At 40.6% G+C, this 26,725-nt stretch overlaps 1 protein-coding gene across 3 annotated transcripts; it reads left to right on the top strand.

Annotated features, from left to right (window-relative positions):
• Positions 1-2: 2 nt before the first annotated feature.
• On the top strand, positions 3-26,700 carry fes (FES proto-oncogene, tyrosine kinase). Of its 3 annotated transcripts, none has more exons than XM_040011155.1 (19): positions 3-1,269; positions 7,974-8,221; positions 9,196-9,369; positions 11,820-11,916; positions 12,099-12,282; positions 14,199-14,336; positions 14,429-14,548; positions 14,713-14,835; positions 16,800-16,995; positions 17,523-17,597; positions 18,470-18,679; positions 18,977-19,099; positions 19,455-19,508; positions 20,140-20,258; positions 22,442-22,536; positions 22,687-22,810; positions 25,841-25,998; positions 26,135-26,257; positions 26,429-26,700. In XM_040011155.1, exons 1-19 carry the CDS (start codon positions 1,254-1,256, stop codon positions 26,569-26,571), a joined length of 2,520 nt encoding a protein of 839 aa, XP_039867089.1. In that variant the 5' UTR covers positions 3-1,253; the 3' UTR covers positions 26,572-26,700. The 3 variants fall into 3 exon arrangements, with proteins under 3 accessions (XP_039867089.1, XP_039867090.1, XP_039867091.1); XM_040011156.1 differs by having other exon boundaries at positions 3-1,787; XM_040011157.1 differs by lacking the exons at positions 7,974-8,221; positions 9,196-9,369.
• Positions 26,701-26,725: the final 25 nt, after the last annotated feature.

The following is a 26,725-nucleotide window of genomic DNA, read 5'->3' as shown; positions in this document are numbered from 1 at the left end:
CCTGGTTATAAAGAGAAGACTCCCTCATTGCTGCCATGAAGGCTCGTCTTTACATCGCTGATTTAAGTCATGTGGAGCTCGACGTTGCTCCCGTCCTGCTTTAGGATGTAGTCTAACGCGAGATTAATATGAAGTCGGATGAAGTTAATAGGAGCAATATCTTTGGCATAACCAAAGACAATCATTTTAATGCTGTCTGTTTAGTATGAATATGTGTTGCTTTCAGGTTGTCACAGTCCATCGACCCTTCGCTTGTGTTCAGAGTGTTTTTATTGAAACCATTCAGTCACCTCTGCCTTTTTTTTTTTTTTTTTTTTTTTTTTTTCTTGTCGTTTTTGACGGATCTGCGACGACACCTTGTATGTTCAGCAGCTGCGGAGGGAGGAGGTAGAATGTATCCCATCGCCATTAACTTAAGGGCTGAATCAGACCTGAGTGCGTCCGTGTGTGCACACGCGTGTTAAAGTAGAAAGGAAACACTTTGTGATGGAGGAGCGGTCAGTGGAGCAGCCTCAGTCGACTCCGTTGACCTCCTCCCGCCTCTTCGTGAGGTTCCTGACCTGTGGCTGCACACAGTACCTTACAGATACGTGTGACCTATGGTAATGTACAAGAATGAATATCCTACATGGGACATAACTCTAAAATAAGGCCTATTTTTGTACTATATGAAAGGTGCAGTGTAATTTTCTTGTAATTTAAGGATTTTTTTTTTTTTTGCTCTTGTTTTCTCCTTTTTATTTAATTGATGTCAATTATAGATTCTACTAAAAATAAAGATCTATGCAAATTTGAATGTGTTTTTTCTTTTACTTAAATGGTTCTTAAATGATTGAAACTTGATGCTGTTGTTGGTTAATGAATGCGAGAAGCACAGAGATGGTAGACAGTTTAACGGTACATAAAATAGTTTCAAGAAAATATCCTACATTAAAGTATTTTTAAATGAAAGTACTGAAGTATGAGCATTACATGTGGTTAAATGTCGGGGGTAAAAGCATCCTGCAGAAACGTTTATGCTATTTTAGCATCATGGATTTATTAGATTGATGATAATAATATGTAAGACTATTCCTGCTGAGCTTGTAACAAGATCTAAATGCCAGGTGTGACGACAAAGTTCAGTGACTCCGCCCACTTATTTATAAATCTAAAAATGGCTGATTTGAAGCTTTGATTACCTCGTAAAGGTCATCTCCTCCTGCACCGGAAGCTGGCAGAGCTGCAAGATCACAGAGGAGGTTCTCGGAGTGATGAGACAACCCGATGGTTTGTAATGGAGCCGATCATTAGCATTGTATCATCAGTGAGTGCAGTACTGGAAAATAACAATTTTGTGCTAATTTGTAGTTTTACTAAGCTAACGTGCTAAATTTGGATGGCAAACGTGATAAACCTAATCGGACACTGTATTAGGTACACCCTGCTAGTGCCGTATTGTGCGCTTGTCCTCGGAGCGGTTTTTATTCACAGCATAGATTCAACAGGGTGCTGGAAACATGCCTCAGACTTGTTTCCATGATGACATGAAGGCATCAGTCAGCTGCTGCAGATATGTCAGTTTGCATAATATCCATTATGAGAATCTCCTCTTTCTCCACATCCCAAGGATGCTCAGTTGAATTGACTGTGTAGGCCTTTTGGGTACCGTGATCTCGGTGTTATGTTTAAAAATAGCAGTCTGAGATGGTTTGAAGTTTGTAACACAGCGCGCTATCCTGCTGGAAGGATCCATCAGAGGATGTGTACACTGTGGGCATAAAGGGATGACTGCCAACAATCCTCAGGTAGGCTTTGGTGTTTAAATGATGCTCAGGTGGTAACAAAAGATTCAAACTGTACCAAGAAATTATTCCCCACACCATCAGCAGCCTGAACCACTGATATGAAGAGGGATGGATCAGTGCTTTCATGCTGTTTGTCAAATTTTGACCCTGCCAATTTCAGCTTCAGCTTTATTTGTCATATGCAAGTTGGCAAAGAGTAAACATTTTCAATTAAATGTGTTTAACCAAGTGCGGCATCATGAGAAATCTCACAGTTAAGCAGTTCTCGGATTACTATATGAATGTTGCAACCAAAATTGAGACTTTATCAGATCAGTCTTCTTCTTCTGTCCACTTTTGGTGAATCTGCATGAATTGTAGCCTCAGTTTCCTGTTCTTAGCTGACATCTGGAGCACCCAGTACAATGTTCTGCTTCAAGGTTCAACGTGTTTTGCATTCAGATTCAGAGATGCTCTTCTGCATACCTCTGTTCTAATGAGTGGTCATCCTTTAATTCTTCTTGACCGCTGGTATCAACAAGGCATTTTTGATCCAGATAACTGTCGCTTAATGGTTAATCTATTTCACGCCATTCTATTGTGTGAGGTTGTGATATAGTAATATTCATGTTGGTTGTAGGCCACTATGGTCATCACCATGTTATTGTGTCAGAGCCTGAGGGATCTTACTTGGACTAGCTGGAAGCTACATCTGAAATTTTCATTGGTGGAATACAGACTATTTATAATGGTAAGGAAACACGGTACTGGGAAATGTGACTGACGGGGCGAAGATGAAATTGCAGTACTACATGTTTTCTTGCACTGTCAGAAATATGTGGCTGAGAGAAGGGCAACTGATTCAAACCTTCACTAAGTAATGAGTATGGAAGTTAAACTGGATGATATTGATCTACTAGAAAAGGAATTGAAGCAAAAGCTACCAGGCCAGATTACATTTTCCAAGTTAGGTTAGTTTGATGGGATTCTAGTTGTTTTTTTGTGTTTTACGTTTGAGGGCAAGTGGCTAAAGAGCTTAATGGTTTACATCTTTGACTTCATGTATACACCCTGGTTACACAAGTGGACAAATACATTCCTCGAGGGCTGTTTGTGTGAGGAAGGGCATGGTGGAAAAATAATAATAAAGCCGAATTGTGATGACACCTCGTGAATGAGTGAGCTGCTTAAAGTAGCTTTCTGGTTCACACTCCATACCAGTTGGTGGCGATAATATACCATGTGGCATATGTGGGGCACCCCACATCTTTGGGGTTGCCTTAACTCAGGTGGTGGAGCAGGCCATCAGCTAATTGGAATTTTAATGGTTAGATCCCTCCAGTTTGTATGCCAAATGTCCTTGTGCAGGATACTAACCCCAAGTTGCTCTCTGATGCATCTGTAGAAGTATGAATGTGTGTGTGCATGTTATATAGGAAGAGAATAGGGAAAAAAAGTGTGAATGAGTTGCATAAAGTGCTTTGAGCGCTGAGTAGAAAAGCGCTATATATGAACCATTTACACCTAAGGTAAGGGCATAGTTTGGGCAGCTGTGGGCCCAGAGTATGCCCATATTTGGCTCTGCTTACTGTAGGTTTTCAGTTTTGGAGCTAGTCTGTAGTCGTTTTCATTATTCAGCGTTCTTTGTATGGTAAGCAAATTATGTCCAGACAGTACAAAACTGGTAACTCTCTCTCAGCCACACCACAATACAGAGAAGAAACAGTAAACCGCTCTCACTGAGAAATAAACTGCTGATGTAAAAACAATGCACGTAAAGATTTGACACTATAAAACGCCACGGTTTAAAACCCCCCAAAAAACATTCAAAGTAGGTATCACGATCGTGCTAAACGGTTTTGCAATTTAAGTGTCAAAACTCTCTTGTTGCACTTCTGCGTTTTTCTTTTGTCAGAGTTGCAACGTTCAGAATCAGAGTCTATGTACTTTCCATCCTTTCAACAGCTTTCATTTAAAGTAACTCACAGGTACAGCATTACAACATGATATAAAGTCTGCTGCAGAAGTGGCAGCATGAGGTGACATTAGGACATCAAACATGAAGAGTAGTCTCTAACTAAGAGCTGGTCTGCAGCTCTTTGTTGACTCTGTAACTAAACATAAAAGCTGACATTTCCTCTGTGGTCTGTACAACCAACTCTGAGCAGAGCTGCATTTTTGTGTGTGTGTGTGTGTTTGTGTCCCTTTGTCTTCCCTGCAGCCTGTATAATGAGTGTATCTGATGATGTATGGCCAGAATAATTACCCCAATGAATTTACAGCACAGTGGTTGCACCAGACACCAACCAAGTCATAAATGAAAGTAATGACGTGAGACTGGCTTCATACTGTGGTGTTAAAAAACAACAGGAGTATTTGCATTATATGCAACAGGCACCCTCCGTGTTTACAGTCTGGTGTTGTTTAAAACTATTCTTCTAAAAAACAATAATGGTTACAAGACACCACCACTATAAACTTTTCTCAGAGTCTTTGCGGCAGTGCATTACTTCACCAGTAACCCTGTACTTTCCTGCATCATGCCGTTAGCTGCTTGTGGGGAAGTATGAAGCCACAATGCTTCGGTCAGCTGCTCACACACAAGCAACACAATAAGCCAAAAAATCCATTGAAAGTATTGTGAAAGTCTGAGATGTATTTCAGAAAGTATTAACGTCAAGCAGTAGCTTGTTGGAGCTGGGCAGCAGTTTGGTTGGTGCAGATCATTCATGTCTACGTTTCGCTGAGGTTCGAGTGTTTTTACATTTCTGGTTTTGCAACTTGTCACATGTTCAGATCCATGTCAGGAGCTTATGATAATTAAAAGAAAAATATGTGTGAAGCTTATAATCCATCCTAAGCTTTCTGCCCCAGAACACAGGGTTTTTTGCTATAATGTTCTGTTAGCAGCCTTTTTGTTTTTGTTTTCTTCCTGAGGCTCTCTACCTGATATTGTTATTGTGCCTGTGGGTCAGTCTCACTCTTCGGGAATCTGTTAAGCCTGGAGATTATTGGAAAACACTGCATCTCTCTTACCCTGATAGTTGTTGTCCCTCTGGCACAGGACTATCCAAACTGTGTGTTTATCTTTTTCCTCTCCCTCCCTGTGCTCTGTGTTTTCACTTTCATTGGATCATTGAATGTCTTGGGACCTTTCTCTTTCTCCAGGTTATCAGTGCCTCATTCCACATGCTTCGAATCAGATTTTTATTTATTTTTTGTATTTATTCTGAGCCCCTCTGTTCTTACCCTGCTGTGTGCATTTTGTTGGTATATCTTTCTCTATGTTGTTGTAAAAGTCTTTCTTTCTCAGCTCTTTTTTTTGGTTTTAGTGGAGGAGGTAAAGTCTTGTGGCCCAGATCTTTGATTTGCTTGATCATCCTAACACTAGAAGTGTAGTATTTTATTAAAACATAAGTGGCCTTCAAGGCCTCTTGAAACGCATTCAAAGCTCTTCTTTGGATATTGGCTGCCTTTTGTTCTGTTCTCTATCAAGATGATCCCACACTGTTTCAATAATGTTCACGTTCAGGAGGCCAATCCATGAAAGTATTCCAGTGTGTGTTTTTGTTTTTTCTATTGAGGTCTGCTTTTACTGTGTTGTGCGTGCGCCAAGCCACTTACTGATGTAGCTGTTTGCCAGGCCATGCATCCTGCTGACTCCTGAAAGGGAAATTTTGCAGACCTTTATTGTCCACATGACCTGTTCGTATAGGGTGTGCTGCTAGCACCACACCTTCTATTTTCCGTGGGGTAGTGCCTTCCTAGGTTTTGCAGTGGTTTTTCATCCAGGCGGGGAATGGGCTCCTCTCCTGCAACAAAGATGTTCCCTGCATGCAGTATGCCTTTCTTTCTTGATAGGCTTCTTGACTTTCCTGCCTTGACTGTCATGCTCGCCCAAGCAAGAAGCTCATGCAGAAGTCATGCATAGTGCTGTCTGAATGATGCTTGCCACATCATCCATATAGCTCCGTAGTGGTGGAAGCATCCACCTGATGGTAACTTGATGCCTCTATCTGCCTGGCCCCTGAGAATTACCTCAAAGGCTACTACGAATAGGATGGGGAAGATGGCGCATCTCATAACTGTTCTACATTCTAGTTCTTGGCATCCAGTCATGAAGCCCTCCAGAGTTGAGCACATGTGCAGGTTACTGAAGTATTTGGTGATTATATGTTGCACACAACACAGGATATGTAAGAACCCCAGTGCAAAGTCTAAGGGTCTGCGCGATACTGAGCCACACGCATTGGTGGTGAGATCTAACTGCACCAGATGCAAGTCGCTCTTCGCTTCATGCTGGATCTGGTTCCAAATCGGAGAGGAGTGCTTAGTGGACATAGGAAAGCCTGGGATTCCCACATTCTGGCAGCTTGTATCAACATATCCACTCACCATGATGAAGTCAGTCTCCTTGTCAGGATGGAGGAAAAAAACCTTCCTCTTTACGTTCAGCAAGGCAATGCTTCTGAACTGACTGATGGTCTGAAGGCTCTGTTCTTGGGAATGAACACGCCGACAATTTATTATCCTTCTGATGGGACCGGTTGTTTCCTCCAAGCCGTTTTCATCCACTTCGACAGTGTCCTGAGCACCTGCAGGCAGTTCTTAAAGAACTTGTGGGGAACCCCGTTCATCTTTACTATTTGTTGTAAATTCAGCTAAATGGGAACAGAGTGATGTGTTTCTTGTCAAGGTGCTAGTTATAAATTGCTTAACCCTTTCATGCATGAATTATGACAATCAGGAGTTTTTCTTAAGTATTTTTTATTTATCTTTAGGCATGAAAAAAAGATTTTTGAACTTCATTTCTTTAAACACGTACTTCTCAACGAGTTTTTTACATGTCCACATAAGCAGACAACTTATGTGTATGGAGTGACACGTCAGTGTCAAATGTAGTGGTTTACATGCAAATATACCATCAACACTGACACAAATACAAGAATACAGCCTTTGAATAGCTGTCCACTGTAGTGACCACTATGCGCGAAAGAGTTATGTTTAAAATTGGTTCTTTGCTAAGTTGTCTCTTATCTTTAAACACAACATCGATTCACCACTTGAGTCAGGTTTCTTTTTAAATACCTGCACGATGAGTAGGTCGGTATAAAGCAGCCTAACAAAACACATTAACAAAAAAATAACAGGACTGTACTGAAAATGAGTGAAAGAGCAACCGATGTCCAAAGAAAAACTTTAAAAGGCCTTTAGAAAGGCTGGAGAAATTATGTTTAAGACCAAACTATAGGAAAATCAGACTCTTTGGAAGCATAATGTAAAGAAATAACGAGTGCCTTTCATAGTACTAGACCTACTGGTATTGATTATCTTAGTAACAATTTCATTATGACCTGTAAAAAAGTCTTTCAATTCACTTTTTCAGTAGTGGGCCTTTGCTTATTTTAAGCCAGTAAGGCCCTCTAGGGCAAAAAAGTGGTGCTCTTAACACAAGACATAAAATGGCCTGTCTGTCTGACCTGGAACAGAGACTATTGCACTTCGATTTTATGTGTATTTGAAAACTAAAAACATGGGGATACTACTACTACTACTACTACTTTAGTAGTTAAGAAGTTATTTTAAAGTAGTAATTAGTGGAATCATTCTGTTCTGTAATGTGTTATTAGAATAGTAATTAATAATTCAAGCAATACGATAAAAGCAGAGAAGTCAAAAGCACTTCTGAAGTGTGTATAGATGTACAGAATTATCTGTAAACCATACTGAGCAATATGCAGTGGTGTTGCTCTGCTGCGCTGAGCCACAGATAAGCAGTGGTCCCAGTTTAACATGCAGATAAGACACAGCTCAGTGCGAGCTCGGTGGTCTCTCTCAGGCTGCATTCAGCCTCTACGCAACTGTTTGGTTTTTGCATTTAATTCGATTTTTTAAAAACACATAATTATATAAGTGCTTTAGTGATGATATTATTTAGAAATAATTGAAGCTTAATGATCATTGCACCTCTTAAGGTCCTCAGAAATTGAAAGCAAAATGACAGTAACCGCATTCAAAGACACATGAGGAAGTGCCGCTTCACACAAACCTCTGTTGCTCACAGGGAAGTGAAACTCCTCGATGGTCACATTGAAATGAATACACTTGGTCATTAGCAGCTGCTACGAATTGCTGCTCCGCTCCTGCGTCTCTCACAAGAATGCAAATGTGCTGTAGGATTTACTGCTAACAACAATTCATTGGCAGGAGGAAAGCGTAATTATCCAGAGATGGGTTTTGGAGAGGACCTGAGGTGTCCACAGGCACATGCAGCAGTGTTGCGACTGCTGGACTCAGAGCTTCTCTTGATGGAGGTCATGAAGAAGTGGATGGGGCAGCGAGCGAAGAGCGAACGGGAATTTTCAGTGCAGCTGCACCACATGACTGGCCTGGCTGAGAAGCTGGACCGACCTCAGGCTAACACAGGACTGGACTACATCAGTCAGCTCAACAAGGTGAGGCCTTGCATATCGCACTGCGCCTGAAGCTTTAGATTTACCTCATCACCTGTCGTTCAGGTGGGAGAATGCCACTGCGCAATAGACTCATTCATTCAGTGCATTTAAAATCAATCTTCTAATTTGATGCACATTTCGGTTTTTCCCAAAAAAAAAGGGTTTGCTACACTCATGCATCATCAAGTGTTCAATGAGCAAAGTAAAAGAAAACGGTAATATAAACTGAGGAAATAAAATACAGAAGTTGGCACATGAATCCAAAACTGTTTTGTGCCTCAAATAACCTCACATGACATACTCTAAAAGTAACTCCAGTGACTGCCATTAGTGTTTAAAATAAGTACAAAGTATATCTGAATGGCTTAGCAATGTCTCAACTAAATCTACAAAAGCTTGGTTTGCTTAGTTTCTTTAAAATATTGAAAGCTGACCTACACTTTGTCAAATTAAATCTGTTCTTAAATCAAATCGAGTAAGCATGTCTTTGGCTCATCTGCACACATTGTGAAAACATTTACAGAACCTACAACCGTGAAATGCAATGTGCTGCTGATGCGCTTGAAACTAGTTTTATTTCTGCATCTCAAAGTTTTTTTTTAAATAATAATTTGGTGGCTAACACCAATAACCATTGCTTATTTGTACTGAATATATTTAGTAGCCTTTATTTTGGTAGAACACTGTGGAGAAGACAGGAGAGCTAGGAGAAAGACCAGGGGAAGTAAACGGCCTCATGATGGATTCAAACCCAAGTCTCTGTAGTATGAAATACCCAGTGAGCTGTATCTGTGTCCAGCATGACTTCATGCATTTTTTTTTAAATCAGTTCCAACTAAGGAACAAACAAGCAAGTCTGGCTCCAAAAGCTGGTTACCAACATGTCAGGTAGTCACGTTTAGTGAGTTCCATTTATCGGTTTTCTCTTTATGTCCCCACGATGTGTACCACTGACTTCTGCCTCTGTCTGTCAGTCCTGGGGAGTGCTGGTGTCACAGACAGAGTCTCTCAGTCAGCTGATGAAAAAGCGCTCTGAAGATCTGCTGGACGGTCCAATCAGCAAACTCACGCTGCTTATCAGAGACAAACAGCAGCTCCGCAAAACGTACGCAGAGCAGTGGAACCTGCTGAGGCAGGAGCTCAACAAGGTGTGTGATTAACACGTACACACGTGCGCGCACACACACACTTCCATTACTTCAAAAGACCTCATTCACACTGGCCTATATTCAGCTTTTGAAGACTTGAACCCGAACAATGACTTGTTGGGACTTCTATAATTTCCCCACAGCTTAAGCAATAAACTACACACATATACCACAAGCTAAAATATCTAGCTACTTTACCATTATACAAACTTTCAGTCCTGTCATGAGGCAGATTAAACTACTTTTGTACAGTCACACCTCTGATTATGGGGAAAAAAACAAGGTGGTTTGTTTCTGTGTTCATTTTCACAGCTGTTGCTCTCTAAATGTCCCTTTGGTTCACAGTTTTGCACACTTTTATCCCCACGAGTTGAATAAAAAAATAATAAAGGCGGAACTATATGAATGTTTATTATCAGTGGAAAATGATCTTGGTGCAGGTAAGTGACTACACTTACCTGTTCTACAGCTTTTTGGTCTCCAAAGTTAAATATCACTTTGTGTGTACATGCTTTTTAAAAAAACAAAAACTTTGTCTAGTATGCAAAGATATATCTTCAGCTGGTACAAATTTGTTTTGCAGCCGCTCACGGCCGTTTGAAACAGCACGGCGTACGGCAGGGTCTTTAGGAATTTGCTGAGATAATTGCTGCCTGCTTCTTTTTGTCACTGTGCTCATATCTAAATTGAAAGCAAACACACTGAATTACTTTTTACGAGAACAAAAAAGCAGTCAGAGCGCTAGAATGTTTACATATCCCACATTTCACGCACTCATGCAAAACCAGACGTTGCTAGTTGGAAATGTTTGTCTCGTTTTTCCTCATATGTCAACTTGACTTGCAGATGAGTGCTGTGATGGCAGCTTATAAATAGACAGCAGTCAAATGATATGAGATTCAATAGACTGGAAAGAGTGTCTGTAAATGCATTTTGATGCCATCTCATACTGGTAGCTGCCTCACACTGGGTTTTATTACCCAATTACATCAGGCAAATGATGTGTTCATTTTAGTGCAGTTTGAACGCCTGTCTGGTTGTTTGTTTAGTTTAATTTTCCTACTTTGCTGTGCAGAAAAAGCCCGGCCAGCCTTTGAACCGTTTACATCACTGTACAGTTACACTAGCGAGAGATTATTTGATATCATGACTGAAACAACGGCGACAGTGAATTTGATTGCATCTGTGATGTTGGTTTGTGTTGGTTTTATTTTTTTTGTCGCCAGCCACACAACAAAGGTCAGATCGTTTCCTTATGCTTTTCTCATGTTTTATGTTACTAGCAAAACCTAACACAACAGCAGTCCACTTCCTGTGCTAAATAGTACTGACAGCTTTTCAACCTTAAAGAAACTCGACTTGACACTCATCACACCCACTGCCCTTAAGTTATGTGTTTGTAAAAGATGTTTTATTTTTGTTTTTTTAAACCGCTTAAAAATTCTTGGTTTTGTGTCTGTTACGGTACCGAAGCACATCGGTAAATGTAGGCGAGTGCTTAGTATCAAGTAAAGCAACAGAAAACTTTAAAAGCAAACTGTTTCAGCTGGTTTTCCTCTGAAAAACAGTTGGTTGTAGTTTCGTCTCTCTCTATAACACCTCCAACCATGAATCATTCAGTAAAATCTGTTTTTTAGACCTGCTGCTGTTAAATCTGTGTAATGTACAAGTTCTTTCCATAACTACAGTGACAACACACAGCTTTGTTGGCAGTTACAGGTCCTGACAGGTGAAAAATTCATTTCCTGCTTTGGTGTGTTTTAGATGCTATCATCGCTATAAGGCTGACAATAAAGCGGGGCTATTTCTCTCTGCTACGCTACTCCTGCCTACTGGTCGACAGGTTAGAGGAGCAAGCTTGATGCCCTCTAATTAGATGAGTCATAGAAAAAAAACAAGATGTTATAAATAAATCATAATTGATGTAGAACTCAGCCAACGGAGAACTAAAACAAGGAAGCTAGTTACTGGCATTTTAAAGTCCTTAAACGGATTGTCTGTAAGCCTGTGTGCTTCTTTTAAATTCTTCCTCCCTGCAGTCCCTCCTTCTTGGTTCAGGATTTGTTGGCTTCTTTCCTGTTGCATCAGATTTGGAAGAGCTGCGTTTGGGAAATTGTAGAATAGAGTCGGTATCATCAGTGCAACTGAATGGTTGTTTTATTGCTGCTGTCTACTGTCTTATTAAAAAATGTCATTTTTTTCTGCAAAAATATTTTTGGTCCACACTGTCCAAAAAGGTCAAAAATGAGCCATGACCTTTTGGTTTTGCTGTTTTTTATTGAGTAAATTGGGTTTTTCTTCTTTCAGGTCAAATAGTTTAGGGCGAACTATATATTAGGCGGTTTTAACTTTTCATGGCCTGTTTTTTAAATGCCAACACAAAGCCTACGTTAGTAGCTTTTTATCACTGTGTTCAAAATGTAAAATGCTGTTTTTATGGACTGCTTCAGGTGACACAGACAGAACTGGAGAGGCTAAAGAGCAGCTACAGGCACGCAGTGAAAGATGCAACTCAGGCAAAGAGGAAGTACCAGGAGACCAGCAAAGGTGGGGATTTCTGGTATCACTTATGTTTCTGAATAGAATCGGTTTCATGTTGATGTCATAGTCTGTTTTTGTTTGTTTGTTTTCTGTTTTCCTGTGTTTAGTCTGATATGTGTATTTCTATCATGACCTATATTCTGTGATCATTTTCTGTACTGTGCTTGTGTGCCTGTGCATGTCTGCAGAAAAAGACCGAGATAAGGCCAAAGAGCGTTACATAAAGGCTTCACTGAAACTCTACGAGGTCCATAATGAGTATGTCCTCTCTGTGCAAGCTGCTCAAGTTTACCATCAGCACCATTACAGTCAGATCCAGCCGGCCCTGCTCAGCGCCCTGCAGACTCTGCAGCAGGAGATGGTGCTCATACTGTAAGATCACACTCGCTGCGTGGATGTTTGGAAGAAAAACAGACACATTAAGAATGACAAGAAGAATTTCTGTACAGTGCTCATATTTACTGGTGCGTCCCTGCGAATCATCTCGGTGTTTTATTTCTGCTCGTCGTCACTCAGATACACATCTGATCGTGGCACGACACAAATGTTTGCCAATTAATTTCAAATCTTGATAACACTCCACTGCTGCCATCAACAAGCATATCTCACAATCTACAGCAGCAGAACAAATGTTATAATTACCATATGTGTAACTACAGTACTGCGCAAATGTTTTGAGTCACCTCACGTCTTTCTATTTTGCTTCAGAGGAGCCAGACGCTTTAAATCGGTCTTGAGCAGTAGTTCTCCAGACTTTCTAAAGGTCATTCAATGTTTTTCTTCAGAAATTGGCTGCTTTTTCACTTCAGTCTAGTTTTTGTGCCAGACCATTTTTGTTTGTTTGTTAGGTTGCTTAACAACGACTTTTTCAAGCATTAAAAAAAACCTAACTCAAGGAATGAACCAGTGCTGTGTCTATACATCACAGACAATGTTAAATTCTGGGAATTTAGGCAATTAATTTCAATTTCATAGTTAAATCTGTGGACACCGTGTGTCCTGCGCTCACCGCCAGCTGTCCTAGTATGTGCTGAGGTCATTGATCCACTTCTGGACCTGGAGAAAATGCCCCCCTGCCGCTTTGTGTCTGCAAACCAAGACAGATATTTTTTGCAGTTTTATTATTATGGTACATTTTTCTGTGTGTAGCCTGTGTGTGTATAAGTGTGGTTTAAAGTAGCTCTCCTTTTTTGTGGCTTGCAAAGGTGGCCCAGTTTTTAGATTAGTAAATGTATAGAAATGACTCATCAGTAGCCTGTAAGTTGTAAATTTAATGGGTACTCCTGTGCATTTAACCCCTTGGTATAGCATTCGTGCATGGAAACTGACGGCGTTGGTTGCCTGTCCAGTTTATACATTGCGGTGTCGACTGGCGTGTCAGGCCTTAAAAACGATTTCTTGTAGATGAACAGAAATAGGAAAAAAACTCAGTGGCCAGTGGTGTTGAAGATCTTGTCAAAATTGATGAAATTATTAACGCTGAAAGGCACTGTCAGATTTTCATCCACTATGCATCACCATCAGGAAAGCATCTGATTGGCAGTGGCCTCATTTGATCTCACACTGCAGTAAAAGCATGCCTGAATGGAAGAACACACACGCTGGAACTCCATGAGTCATGGACCGGCCTCCCCAGAGCCCGGACCGAATCATTACTGAAGCAGCGTGGGATCATCTTCACAGAGAACAAAACACATATTTCCTTTTTTTCCCAGCAAAATGTAAAAAAAATGAGAGGTGATTCAAGAGTTTTGCAGAGTGCTGCCTGTGTTTTCATTATGAACAAAAGCCTTTTCTATGCAAACATTACCTACAAAGGCTTGACAGCTTTGAACACTACATGAACGTCTGAGTTTTAAAGCAGAGAGAAGAGTTCTGGGAATTTAGACAATTAAAGGGTCTGAAAGGGTAAATCATAAAAAGTCAAAGACAGAAACAAGCAGTCGAACCAGTAAAATGGATTGGCTGACTTTGGGGGCTCTGGGCAGGAAATGTTTGGCAGAGCTGACAGATCCAGTCTCTGTCTAACGGCAGAGGCTGAAAAACGGGCACCGCTCTCACTTTTATTATATTCTAAACAGGGAATAACAACATAAATATGACAGAGAAAGTGACGTGATGGGATACTTAACCGCAGACAAATCTCTCAAAGGACATTTTCACATCACTAATATGAGGAAACTTGCAATCCAGCCAAACTGGAAATTGTGTTACGCTTTGACAAATTAAAAGACGCAATGTGATATATTTGTGCTTCGCATTGTGTCATTCTGTTTTCATCCTTCCAGAAAGGAGATCCTGCAGGAGTATTTTGACATCTGCACTCTCCTCCATCATGAAGTGGTGCGGATCCACAGAGAGATGGCATCAGCTCTAACAGCCATCGATCCTCACAGAGAGTATGAGAGCTTCATCCATCAGAACAGGTACGCAGAGGCGGACCGTTTCCGCTCAGCAACATGGCAATCACGGAAGCTAACCCTTCAGAGAAATGATACTGTGGACTGTGTGTTTGAAGGTCTGTGGGGGAGATTCCTGCCTGTGCCGATTTTGACAACAGCCTTCTGGAGGACACCGAGCAGCTAAGCACTAAGGAGATTGAACTGAATGACCTCACCCTCGAGAAGATCCAGCACAAGTGAGAACAACAGTGCAATCACATTCAGATTTCGTTTGTTAATCTTGCAACAGCTTCCTCCACACGACTAACTCGTGTTCCTTTAACCTCCCGTTAACCTTCCCTTTCTGTTTTATATATGAAGTGCTTCCTCTTCACCTGGGATTTCTGTCTTCTTCTCACAGACTGACTACGATAGAGGAGGAGCTCCTGGACCTGGCTCGGTCTCTGGGCTCTCAGCAGACTTCAGTTGAGCAGCTGGAGCTGGAGTTAGGGGAAGAGCAGGAAGGTGTCAAAAAGGGCCAGAGGTGAGCAGACCACACCAGGCTGATGCTGAGCTGTCAGAGATTAAAGAGGGGGGTTCACAATGAAAAAATACACTGTCCTGCGGTAGCTGTGAAGACAAATTACTAAAGTTTGCCTCAGTGGGCAGTCCTTCCCATCGGGGGAGTTCAGTGTGCTGTTGGCTGTGCAACGGCTAATAACCAGTGTGGTCTCAGCGGGCCATAAGTGCCTTATGAATTATAATACAGCAATATGTTGAGAGTTATGGAGCCCAAACCCTCTCATTTGTCTTGGTTGATGAGGGTGTCTAAAGGTGTTAGAGCTATACAGACCCGGGGGAGTGATCGAGTCATTAACAGGCTCTTGAAGGACAAGTGGAAACAATGTGTTTATATGCAACAGAGTCTGCGTTATCAAAGGCAGCTGGGAGCACATATGGTGCAGGTGGTGAGGTGAAGCTGACCTTTGCTTTGTATGGTGAAGAAACATTTTGCAAATCAACAGTGAAAAACTGAATTAAGGTGACCTAACCTGACCTCAGATGAGTAGTTCAGAGGGTCGGATCTCCAGCATTTTGAGGTCTTAGCAAATGTTTTCTTGAGTGAAACTTTCTTTGGGTCTAATGAGCGTAAGCACAGCTGATCAATCATCTTCATGTGCGCATTAATCATTTTGTTTATAAACACCTGGTTAGTAAAAATTCCTACAGTTTAAAACCCAAACATCTGGGCTCGCTTGTTCTTGAATTAAGCCATAGACCATAAACTTTTTGTCAGTGGAGATCCTAAATGCTTTTTTCTTTTCTGGGATTAGGCTTAATCTACATTTCTGTGATGATGACGAACCTGGGGCAACTTGCTTCTGATGAGTTTCAATGTCCAGCCCATTCTCTCATTTAATGGCCAATTAAAGGGAACAAAGCACATAGAATTTTATGTTGTCATTAAAGGCTGTGTGATGATATGACGGCGTGTTGGGTGTCACCAGGGAAAAAACAAACAACAAAAACAATGTGATCTCCGGGTCAACCAAGCATGATTAGATTCTCCGCTGCACCTGCGCTCATATAAACATCCTCTGTGGTAATTAGCCATACACATGCTTAATCAGTGTCCCATACACAAATAGATGATGAACAGTTTCTTGTCAATTACTCAGCTCTCAGTGCCTCAGAGGAGAAATAATGTAATTCTGATTGTGGTGTTTGTAGTGTGTGCTGCACTTAGAGGTACTTAACAAGGAAGACCGAGTGCATACGGAGGTTGATTAAGTACATTAAGTACAAAAAAGTGATTAAGTACAAAACCTATTCTGAAAAAAGTTGAGACGCTGTATAAAATGTAAATAAAAGCAGAATGCAATGATTTGCAAATCTCATAAACCAGTATTTTAGTCACATTACAACATAGTTTCCTATGTTGTAATGTGACTAAAATACTGGTTTATGAGATTTCAGTTTCTAGAGCAGCATATGATCTGGATGATGTCTCAGTGAAGACGCTGCATATTTTCATGCTGTTGTTAAAGAAGGGGGGATGCTGCAAAGCGGTAAACATGGCTCTGTCCCACATTTTTTGAGATGTGTCTGCCATCATTGTCTAAATAATGTTTTTTTTACAATGGTACATGTTCTGAGTTTAAACATTTGTTATGTCCTTTATATTCCATTGTGAATATAATATGGGTTTATGAGATTTCCATCCTGGTTTTATTACATTTTTGCGCAGTATTTCAGCTTTATTTAAGATGGGTTTGTACAAATACCTCAAAAGATAAAAATCCTCAGATAGATAATGAGGTGAAACAATTCTGTTTGTTTGTTCACTGTTGGGGTTTTATAAGTCTTACAGGCTCATTATCAGCATGTTAAGGATATGAATCAATATGAAGAACTGCAAACCTGCACAAGCAGGCGTTTTATTGATTTCTGTGCGCTTCTGTTTATTTCTGTCACATGTGTTGTGATGCTGCACTTTGCTTTGTCCAGGGTCTACCAGTTCAGCAAGAGACATGCGATGGAAGAGTGCCGGCAGCAGGTCGCCCTGACTCAGGGCCAGAGAGCCAAACTGGAGGTTCAGAGGCTTCTTCTGAAAGAGAAACTGGACAAGCTGGGCTCCAGAGAACCTCCCTCTGCTCTGAATCTGGACACAGATACTGTTTCACTTTCATCCAGCACGAGCAACGTATGTTCTCCCTGACAGCAGCTTTCCCTCCTTTGTCTTTGATTAGCTCCTAATTACTGGTCCTGTCACTGGGCCAGCTGTACAAAATAAGCTGTGTGTTGCATGTAAACTCTGAAAACAACATGCTGAATTATAAAGCATAAAAGCAGTTAGTCTTTCTGTAAGTCACAGACAGTTATCCTTTAGGCATGGATTGTACTTAACACTCAGAAAGTGTCACTCTAGTATTTTCCTCCAGGCTTTTGCATAAAGTTGCTAGCATGGAAAGAAACTCCAGTTTATCTATCTTCAGGCCAAACGCTACAAACTTGTGCTGTGCACCCAATCCTTTGTTACACTCTCACAGATCAATCATCCTAAATAATTTAATAGAGCCGGAGCAGCCTGATGTTGTCTTGCAGTTAGCGCTTAACCTGAAAAGCACATGAGCAAAGTGAGACATGACAATTCTAATGCCGACAGTAGACCTTGATAGGTTTTTTTGTGACATGTGTAACAAGCTCTGGGTCTTTTTTTTTTTTTTCCAGGACCACACTCCACCCAGGGTCCTCGTGGAAGGGATCTTGAACAATCTCAGCAACCTCTTTAAACCCAAATTTGAGGTAAGTTAATAATTAAATTGCAATTAACGCACAATAATTACAGTGACCGATAGAGAAGTTGCAATTGTAGCAACCTTTATGGTACATGCTAGTTTTTTTCTAAGGAAGGATGTTCGAGTGGAAGTTTTCTTCTTCCCCCTCATCACTCTTGAACTTCTCTGTTTCTACACAGTCCCCCCCCCCCCCCATTTATTTATTTTTTTTTAACCACAAAACAATTTATCATGTTCTGGAGGAAATGGCAGCATCCCAGAGTACATCCTCTGAGTGGTTGAGCTTGTTCAGGCACACAATCTGTCTTTGGGGTCTCGTGCTCATGACCGCGCTTTGGGATTTTGACCGCCAAGTTTCTTCTTTCAAAATTCTTCTTGACCTCAAACCAAGCTCACTTTTCAGGCAGCCAGTGTACATTTAATCGTTTAATCATTCCTGACAGACAGAAGCACTCAGGGAACCCGTGACACAGCTGCACAGTAACTCTGAATGGCCTGAAAAAAAAAAAAAAACGCCCTTTCTCACTTTTTATTGATTTAATGTTAAATCAGCTGGAAACGGATATATATAAAATTGTGTGCATGCTCCAAAAGATCATATCAGGTGAGTAATATTTTAATGCCCACATTGTGCTGTACTGTGAATCTGAACTATTTGCTATTTTTGTATGAACTACTTCTCCTTCTATCTACCGGCCCTGTGGTACCCCGGGGGCATGAAAGCGGTGTGGTTATACTTTAAAGTTTTACAGACTCTTCTTTGATGTGCCTCCATTTAATCTCTGCAGATTCACCCAAAATCTATCCCTTCCCATTCTTATTGTTTCATTATTCATGTCTGCTTTTAAAGACCCTGCTTTTCCCTTTTCCTGCCTTCAGGTGCCTCCAGTCCTCAGTCTGGTGAAAGAAGTGGATCGTCCTCTGGGGCAGCAGGACTGGTACCACGGTGCCATTCCCAGACTGGAGGTCCTGCAGCTGCTGAAGAACGATGGCGACTTCTTAGTGAGGAAGAGTCAAGAGAAGCAGGGTTACGTGCTTTCTGTGCAATGGGAAGGCTCCTGTAAACATTTTCTCATCCAGAACACAGAAGTAAGTGAATCTAAAGTGTTTTTGAAGACACTATTTATACATTGCACGTTCTTGCATCATTCACTTCCTTATTAATGTTTTTTCTCCACTTTTTCAATATGCAAAAAAAGAGCAATTCTTTCTGTTACTGTTGTAATATGTGGCCTAAAAAGTAAATGTGAGAAAATAAAACTTGTTATTGTAAACTAAGCTTTTTAAACATTTTTTTTTGGATAATGAGTCTTTTGTTTTTTAAATTCGGTAATGCCATCTTCAGTACGCCTCTGTAAACCTCTGCTTCTCCATGTGTGCCAGTAGAATATGTACCGTCTGGATGGAGAAGGCTTTCCCAGCATCCCTCACCTGATCCATCATTTGCTGAACTCTCGACAGCATATTACCAAGAGGTGTGAAGTTGTGCTAAAGAAAGCTGTAGTAAAGGTAAAGTGACACACACAGACACACACCACACACATATGTTTGACTTTAGATTAGAATAGCTTGTATCTGCTTACTGCAGACTTGTTATAATCTTTAGTACAACTTTAAATTTGTCCAAGACATGCTGTCATGTTATGTGCCAACAATAGGACACACCACATGTTTTTCTGTGTAAACTATGGGTTCTGTTGCTCTAAGGCTGTGTAGCACAGGACTCCAACACTATTTTACTCCTGTTTTTTCACATATGTACTCATAAACTTGTCCTCTGGTGGCTTTTCCCTTAAACACTTTACTAGTTTAAAACTATTAAAATCACTGTGTGTTTCTCTTGCTTCATTTTTAACCCTTTTAGGACAAGTGGGTCCTGGAACATGATGATATTATCTTGGGACCTCTCATTGGACGGGTGCGTACACTTGACTTTTACTAACAGAATTATGCAAGTAAAGTAAAATCTATTCTGAGTTTTATTTGTGGCCAAAATTTTGCTGAGCAAAGTCATTTACGTGTTTAAGTGTATGCAGTTCATCAAGTAAAATATTTAGTTTTAGACTAAAACGCCGATGATGGTGGTGATGATGCTAACTTCCTCATGTGAACATTTTATTAAGTTTTAAATGTGATGTACACATGTTTGTATAAAAATGGGACGGATTCCTTAGCAGCTGGTACAGTGTTGTTGCTCTGTAGCTTTGAAAATGAAATCTAAAAGTCTGCACTTAAATTGTGATGCACGTTAGACTGATTGCTTTGGTCCAAATTTTGTTGTGGAGACAAAATCCTGAAATTGTGTTGCCGGTACAGGAACTAACCATATCTGCTAGATTTAACTTCCCTGACAATTTCAGCTCCGTGTGGTAAATTGGTTGAAACAATGACCAGTTAAATTCAATAATAGTGTACGTGTGGCTTAGTTCATGATCGAAATTAATAGTACCGTATTTTAAATGGTTTGAGGTTTAGTTAGAAATGCTCTTTGCTCAGTAAGAAGACAGAATTAGATTAGTAGTGATCGTGTTCGTGATGGCACTGCACAGGGTAACTTTGGAGAGGTGTACAGCGGCCGTTTACGCACCGATAACTCTCCTGTAGCTGTGAAGTCTTGTAAAGAGAACCTGGCCCCAGAGCACAAGAGTAAGTTCCTGATGGAAGCCAGGTCAGTACACATGCGCACACACACACACACACACACGTTTCCATTACAGTAAATCACATCACAGTGACCTGTTTTAATTTCCTGAACACCTTATTTAAGTCAGAGCGAATTTTTGCTGAGAAGAGGCAGGCCCAAATCTTACCGTGCAAACAGATTTACTGTGTTGTGAACAAATCCCCATGCAGAAGTACAGCCTCACTGCTGCATGGGGTCAGAATTACAATTGTAAGTAAGCAGCCGGGTTGATAATCAAATCAACTTACTGGATTACTCACATCAAGATGTGATTAATCCAGTATGTTCAAGTGACATCTGAACAAACCACAACGCTTCTGAGACCCAAAGCGGCTGCAAAGTGCCACATTTGAAAAAAGCCAATCACAGCATATCAGCACCAACACCTCATAACAACTGTCAGCCCAGGCCCTGTTTACACCAACAGGGCCTGGGCTACTTGCAGTCTTTTCAAGTGTGAGGCCATCTGTCCAACACATCCCAAAATTGGGTCGTGCAACAGGTCAATGATCCCAAACACAGCAGCAAATTTACAACAGAATGGCTGAAAAGAAAAATAATCAATATTTTGCAGTGACCCAGTTAAAGTCCAGACCTCAACCACAATGAGATGCTGTGGTGGGATCTTAAGACAACTGTGCATGAACAAATGCCCACAAACCTCAGTGAACTGATGCAATGGTGCAGAACTGAGTGGCCAAGCATTCCTCCACAATGATCTGAGAGGCTGATAGCATCATCCAGACAACATTTAGGTCAAGCTTGTAGAAACCACCTTTCTGCTAAAGGTTTCTACAAGCTACTGAATCATGGGATGTACTTGGTTTTTCACGGAAGTTCAAGGCTTCCTGTGAAAACATTTTCACAGCTCTGCCATTTTTCTGTTTTATTAAGCTGTGAGGACCACCACAGCTTTATAAAGAACAGTGCAAACATATATAAACCTGCTTACAAATGCAACTGTCAAAACTCTTCACTGCTTAAAAAAAATTGGTATATATATTTTTTATTTTGTTTAGATGAACATCAGTCTTTAAATGTTCCTTTTTGTTGATAATGTTATAATATTCTGCCCATAAGTTTACAGGCTTAAATAAATGATTGTTAGTTTATTGTGAAGAGAAATCAGTGCTGGTGTATAGATAAGTGGATTTACATTTATCAACTTTTTTGACCCTCACACAACAGCACTAAAATGTCTTCAGTATCCAAAAAGACTCCGACTGGTCCTTCAACATAGTGCACGTGTAACCAATATGTCAGCTTATCAAAGAATAAAACGTGAAACTGTATCAACTGAGGACAATTTATTCAGAGTTTTACAGCAGTTTAGCATCTGTGTCCAATATCTCATACACGCTTCAGTCCACTAAAAGGTATGTTCTTAACAGCATCAAAACACCATCATCACCTTTCTCACATCCGCCATGCATTTAGAATTTAAAGGAAACTGCACTCACTCCAACAATAACCAAAACTTCCCATTGAGCGCGTTTGGGGAAATCTAAATTTCGGTCCACTTTAACTGATGATCAGAATTGAAACGGAAAGAAAAAAAATTCTTGCATTAGTTACAACACTTCCACTTATTTTTTGTTACAACTCGTTTCTGCTTAACCTTGGGACACGTGCAAATGTCCTTACAGTTACTGCGTCCGGTCTCAGTCCATAAAAAACAAACTATGATGTTCTCAACATCAAAGTAAGAGAATGTCTGTAAATAGTCCTCGAAATAAAATTGTAGAAGCTGGCCAGCAGACTTAAAAAAAGATGTATGTACATAGAGCTCTATATGAAAAGTATCTATGAGTTGTTTGATTGAAATACTTAATCATATCAATACTCGCTCTTCTCAGTGGTCCGTGTTGAAGACCGGAAAAGAAAGTCTGCTCAGTAGCAGGAGGATAAATGATAGTGATTTGAAGGCTATCACGAGTGAAATGGTCACAGCAGGCTCACACAAGCTACAGGCTACGTGAGCTCATAGCCCCTCTCGCCAGAGGAGGCTACCACCCTGTCATGAAACAGCTGTAGATCAACAACATCATAATACTTTCTATAAATTTAGCGCATAGTGCACAGAACTGAATGTAACTGTACAGTAGACATCAGACAAGTAAACTAACAGCGGGTTACACACGCACACACCTGTCTTGTGTGTTGTCTAGGATCCTGAAGCAATACGATCACCCTAACATTGTGAAGCTTATTGGGGTGTGCACGCAGAAACAGCCCATCTACATTATCATGGAGCTCATTCAAGGTAAATGTGATCCTGTTAGACAGTCTTTATGTCTTTCAACTTGTCAACTCGGTGCCTTCAAAGATTTATTGAACCATTTTCACCACCCACTTTGTTCCTCCATCATCGTTCTCGCTCTCTGTATGTGTGTGTGTCTTTACACTTTTCAAGGTGGTGATTTTCTCTCCTTTTTGCGCACTGAGGGTCACAGTCTGATACCGAAGATGCTGGTCAAAATGACTGAAAATGTCGCATCTGGCATGGAGTACCTGGAGAGCAAAAAGTGCATTCACAGGTTGGTCAGACGATCACGCCGCTTTTATCTAATCTTTTCATCAGCCACGTGCAAATCTGTGACTTCAGCAATAAAGATTCTGCAATGCTCACTATTCATTTCCTTCACAGTTGCAGTCAGCTTAATCTTTCCTCATTGTTAACATGCCGGAATACATAATGTTTACCTCTGTGTTCGGTTTGATAATTACTACATATTAAACGTTCATTTGAATACAGTGCAGTGTACTTTCAGCAACAACTAAAGTGGTGCGTCGCTCATGTACATGCAGGTGGATTTCCAGGCTTTTACTGTACACTTTACGAAGCATCACTTACCTTCCCAAGCTTTCACTTCACCTAACTGTTAACTGCACTTATCTGTAGCAGTTCCCCATATGTTGAGTAGCAGTAAAATGCTTGCCTTAAGTAAAGCTTCAGCTCAGCATCATATAAGGTGTCACACTGTAATCTCTAGAGAGATGTGCACAGAAAGATATTTAAGCAAATACAAGTTTCCAAATAAAAATAAAATCACTTTACAATAAAAACAAATACTGTGGCTGAAAAGTACCAAAACAGAAAGGCTTAATAAAGACAGAACTACAGACATGATTCATGGCAGGTAAAATCTGCTTTACATTATTTCTTAAATGCCATAGTCCTTGATGGCCTAAGGCTCCTGTTTAGGACCTTAAAGGAGAGCCTCCTAAACCCCTTTATACTGGTAATAAGATTTATATATTAGGCAAGGCAAGTTTATTTGTATAGCACAATTCAACAACAAGGTGATTCAAAGTGCTTTACAGAGACATTAGAAACAAAAACAAATAAAAAGCATGATTTAAAATTGATTAAAACAAGCAAACAAACAAACTAATAAACAAACAAACAAACAAACAGTATATAAAATCAAAACAGATAAAATCAGAACAGTAGATAAAATCAGTAGTTAAATGTAAGTTTTGAAATTTAAGCTTAAAAGTGTGGATTTGGTGCTTTATTCAAATGCAGCTGAGAACAGGTGAGTCTTCAACCTGGATTTAAATAAACTGAGTGTTTCAGCTGATCTGAGGCTTTCTGGGAGTTTGTTCCAGATATAAGGAGCATAAAAGCTGAATGCAGCTTCTCCGTGTCTGGTTCTGACTCTGGGAACTGATAAAAGACCGGATCCAGATGACCTGAGGGATCTGGAAGGTTCATACTGGGTCAGAAGGTCACTGATGTATTTTGGTCCTAAACCATTCAGAGCTTTATAGACCAGCATCAGAACTTTAAAGTCTATCCTCTGACGGACAGGCAGCCAGTGTAAGGACCTCAGAGCTGGACTGATGTGGTCCACTTTTTTGGTCTTAGTGAGGACTCGAGCAGCAGAGTTCTGAATGAGCTGTAGTTGTCTGACTGATTTTTTTTAGGTAGACCTGTAAAGATGCTGTTACAGTAATCAAGCCTACTAAAGATGAATGCATGGACTAGTTTTTCCAGGTCCTGTTGAGACATCAGATCTTTTATCCTTGAAATATTCTTGAGGTGATAGTAAGCTGATTTTGTTATTGTCTTAATGTGTTTTTCTAAGTTTAGGTCTGCATCCATCACTACACCCAAATTTCTCGCCTGGTTTGTGGTTTTTAGGTGTATAGATTGAAGTTCTCTGGTGACCTGTAATCGTTTTTCTTTGGCGCCAAAGACTATTACCTCAGTTTTGTTTTTGTTTAGCTGGAGAAAATTGTGGCACAACCAGTCATTAATTTCCTCAATGCATTTACCAAGAGCCTGTACAGGGCCTTGGTCTCCTGGTGACATTGTGATATATATTTGTGTGTCATCTGCATAGCTGTGGTAGTTTATTTTGTTGTTCTTTATAATCTGTGCCAGTGGGAGCATGTAAATGTTAAACAGAAGGGGTCCCAACATGGAACCTTGGGGAACTCCACATGTGATACTTGTCTGCTCGGATGTGAAGTTACCTATTGATACAAAGTATTTCCTGTTTTCTACGTATGTTTTGAACCAGTTTAGTACAGTTCCTGAAAGACCTGCCCAGTTCTCCAGTCGTTTGAGTAATATGTTGTGGTCAACTGTATCAAATGCTGCACTGAGATCCAGTAAAACTAAGACTGACATTTTTCCACTGTCTGTATTCAGACATATGTCATTGAACACTTTGGTCAGAGCGGTTTCAGTGCTGTGGTTCTGTCTAAAACCTGACTGGAAGGCATCGTAGCAGTTATTCTGTTTTAAGAAGTAATTGAGCTGTTGAGAAACTGCTTTTTCAATGATCTTACTTAAAAGTGGGAGATTTGAGATCGGCCTGTAGTTGTTCATTTGTGTCTTGTCAAGATTGTCCTTTTTCAGTATAGGTTTTATTACAGCAGTTTTTAGTGATTCTGGAAACACGCCTGATATTAAAGAAAAGTTGACGATCTGTAACAGGTCTGACTCCAAAGTCTTTGAGACCTTTTTGAAAAAATGTATTGGCAGCTCACAGCCCTGATTGTAACTACGCATCCTCCAAAGACCACAGAGCTGTGTAGGAGTTGCTTACAAAGATCAAACGTTGGGTTTTTGTGAGTAGCCTGGAAACAAAGCTTGCATTAAAAGACAAGACCATCTACAAACACGTTCTGAAAACTCGACCATTTCCTTTAATTCAGCAATACATATGCATGTATATATATTTAAGTAAACGATATACTGCATTCAGAATTGTTGTAGTATTTTGGGGATATCTACAAATTGAACGTGGCCTCGGTGGCTGGCTGTAGGGGCACTAGAGGAGAGGGGGAGGTTGTGACATCCGGCTCATTACAGCAGCACTTGTATGGTTTGCCCAGCAGGGACGGATCAGACAGGCTGCTGGTAGCTGCTCAGCTTGTAACGCTGCATGTCAAATGGCACTCGCACGCAACACAGAGATATGATAGGAACACCTCTCTTTTAAGTGCCATCTGTTCTGTTTTTTCATACAGAGCATGATTTTTTTATGTTTCATTTGTTTCCACTTTTCCCCAGCCTCCATCCCTCTTACATTTCCTGTCTTGTGCTTTTTAAGGGACCTTGCAGCTAGAAACTGCCTGGTCGCAGAAGGCAACGTGGTGAAGATAAGTGACTTCGGGATGTCCCGTCAGGAAGATGACGGAGTCTACTCTGCAGAAGGCGGTCTCAGACAGATCCCTGTCAAATGGACAGCTCCTGAAGCCCTGAACTATGGTGCATCATTAGTGCCTCTGCCATAATACCACAACCAGACACATTTCTCCTGTTTCTACTGCCAACAGCCAGTTAAATACTCACAAAGAGCTGCGCCTATGCCTTTGCTTACACTGCCCCCTGCTGTTGCTTTCAGGTCGTTATACCACAGAGAGTGACGTCTGGAGCTTTGGCATCTTACTGTGGGAGACCTTCTCCATGGGAATGACCCCCTACACCAGCATGACCAATCAACAGACACGTGAAGAGGTGGAGAAAGGTGAAGACTTCCGAAGTGTTCGTGTTCACGTGACATTCAGGAGAATTCCTGCTGTCATTGTGATTGATTTTGACACTGATACATTTTCTGAGTCTCACGTGTATCAGAAAGCACGTTTACTGCCATCTGACTATCTCTCTCCCTGTTATGCTTCTCTGTGATGTGCTTCAGGGTACCGTATGCCTGCTCCGCACGGCTGCCCCATTGAAATCTCCAGGATTATGAACAGCTGTTGGCAGTATGATCCCAGAAACAGACCATCTTTTAAGAAACTCCGGATCGATCTCAATGCCATATACAGCAAAATTATATAATACACTCTTGTAAGTTGGACGTGTTTTAGACATTATTTTTTTGTTAGGTTGTACTTGTTCTTTCTAAAAATAGGTTGAGATTTAATATGAATATTAAAAGTAAAAATAAAAGGTCTAATTAAAACTTGATAAGTTGTGTAGCATTTCTTTTTAG

Source organism: Simochromis diagramma, unplaced genomic scaffold, assembly GCF_900408965.1.
Source record: "Simochromis diagramma unplaced genomic scaffold, fSimDia1.1 OVJJ01000603.1, whole genome shotgun sequence".
NCBI classification, from domain to species: domain Eukaryota; kingdom Metazoa; phylum Chordata; class Actinopteri; order Cichliformes; family Cichlidae; genus Simochromis; species Simochromis diagramma.
Note: the sequence above shows the minus strand (reverse complement) of the source record. Positions and strands in the feature narration are given on the sequence as shown.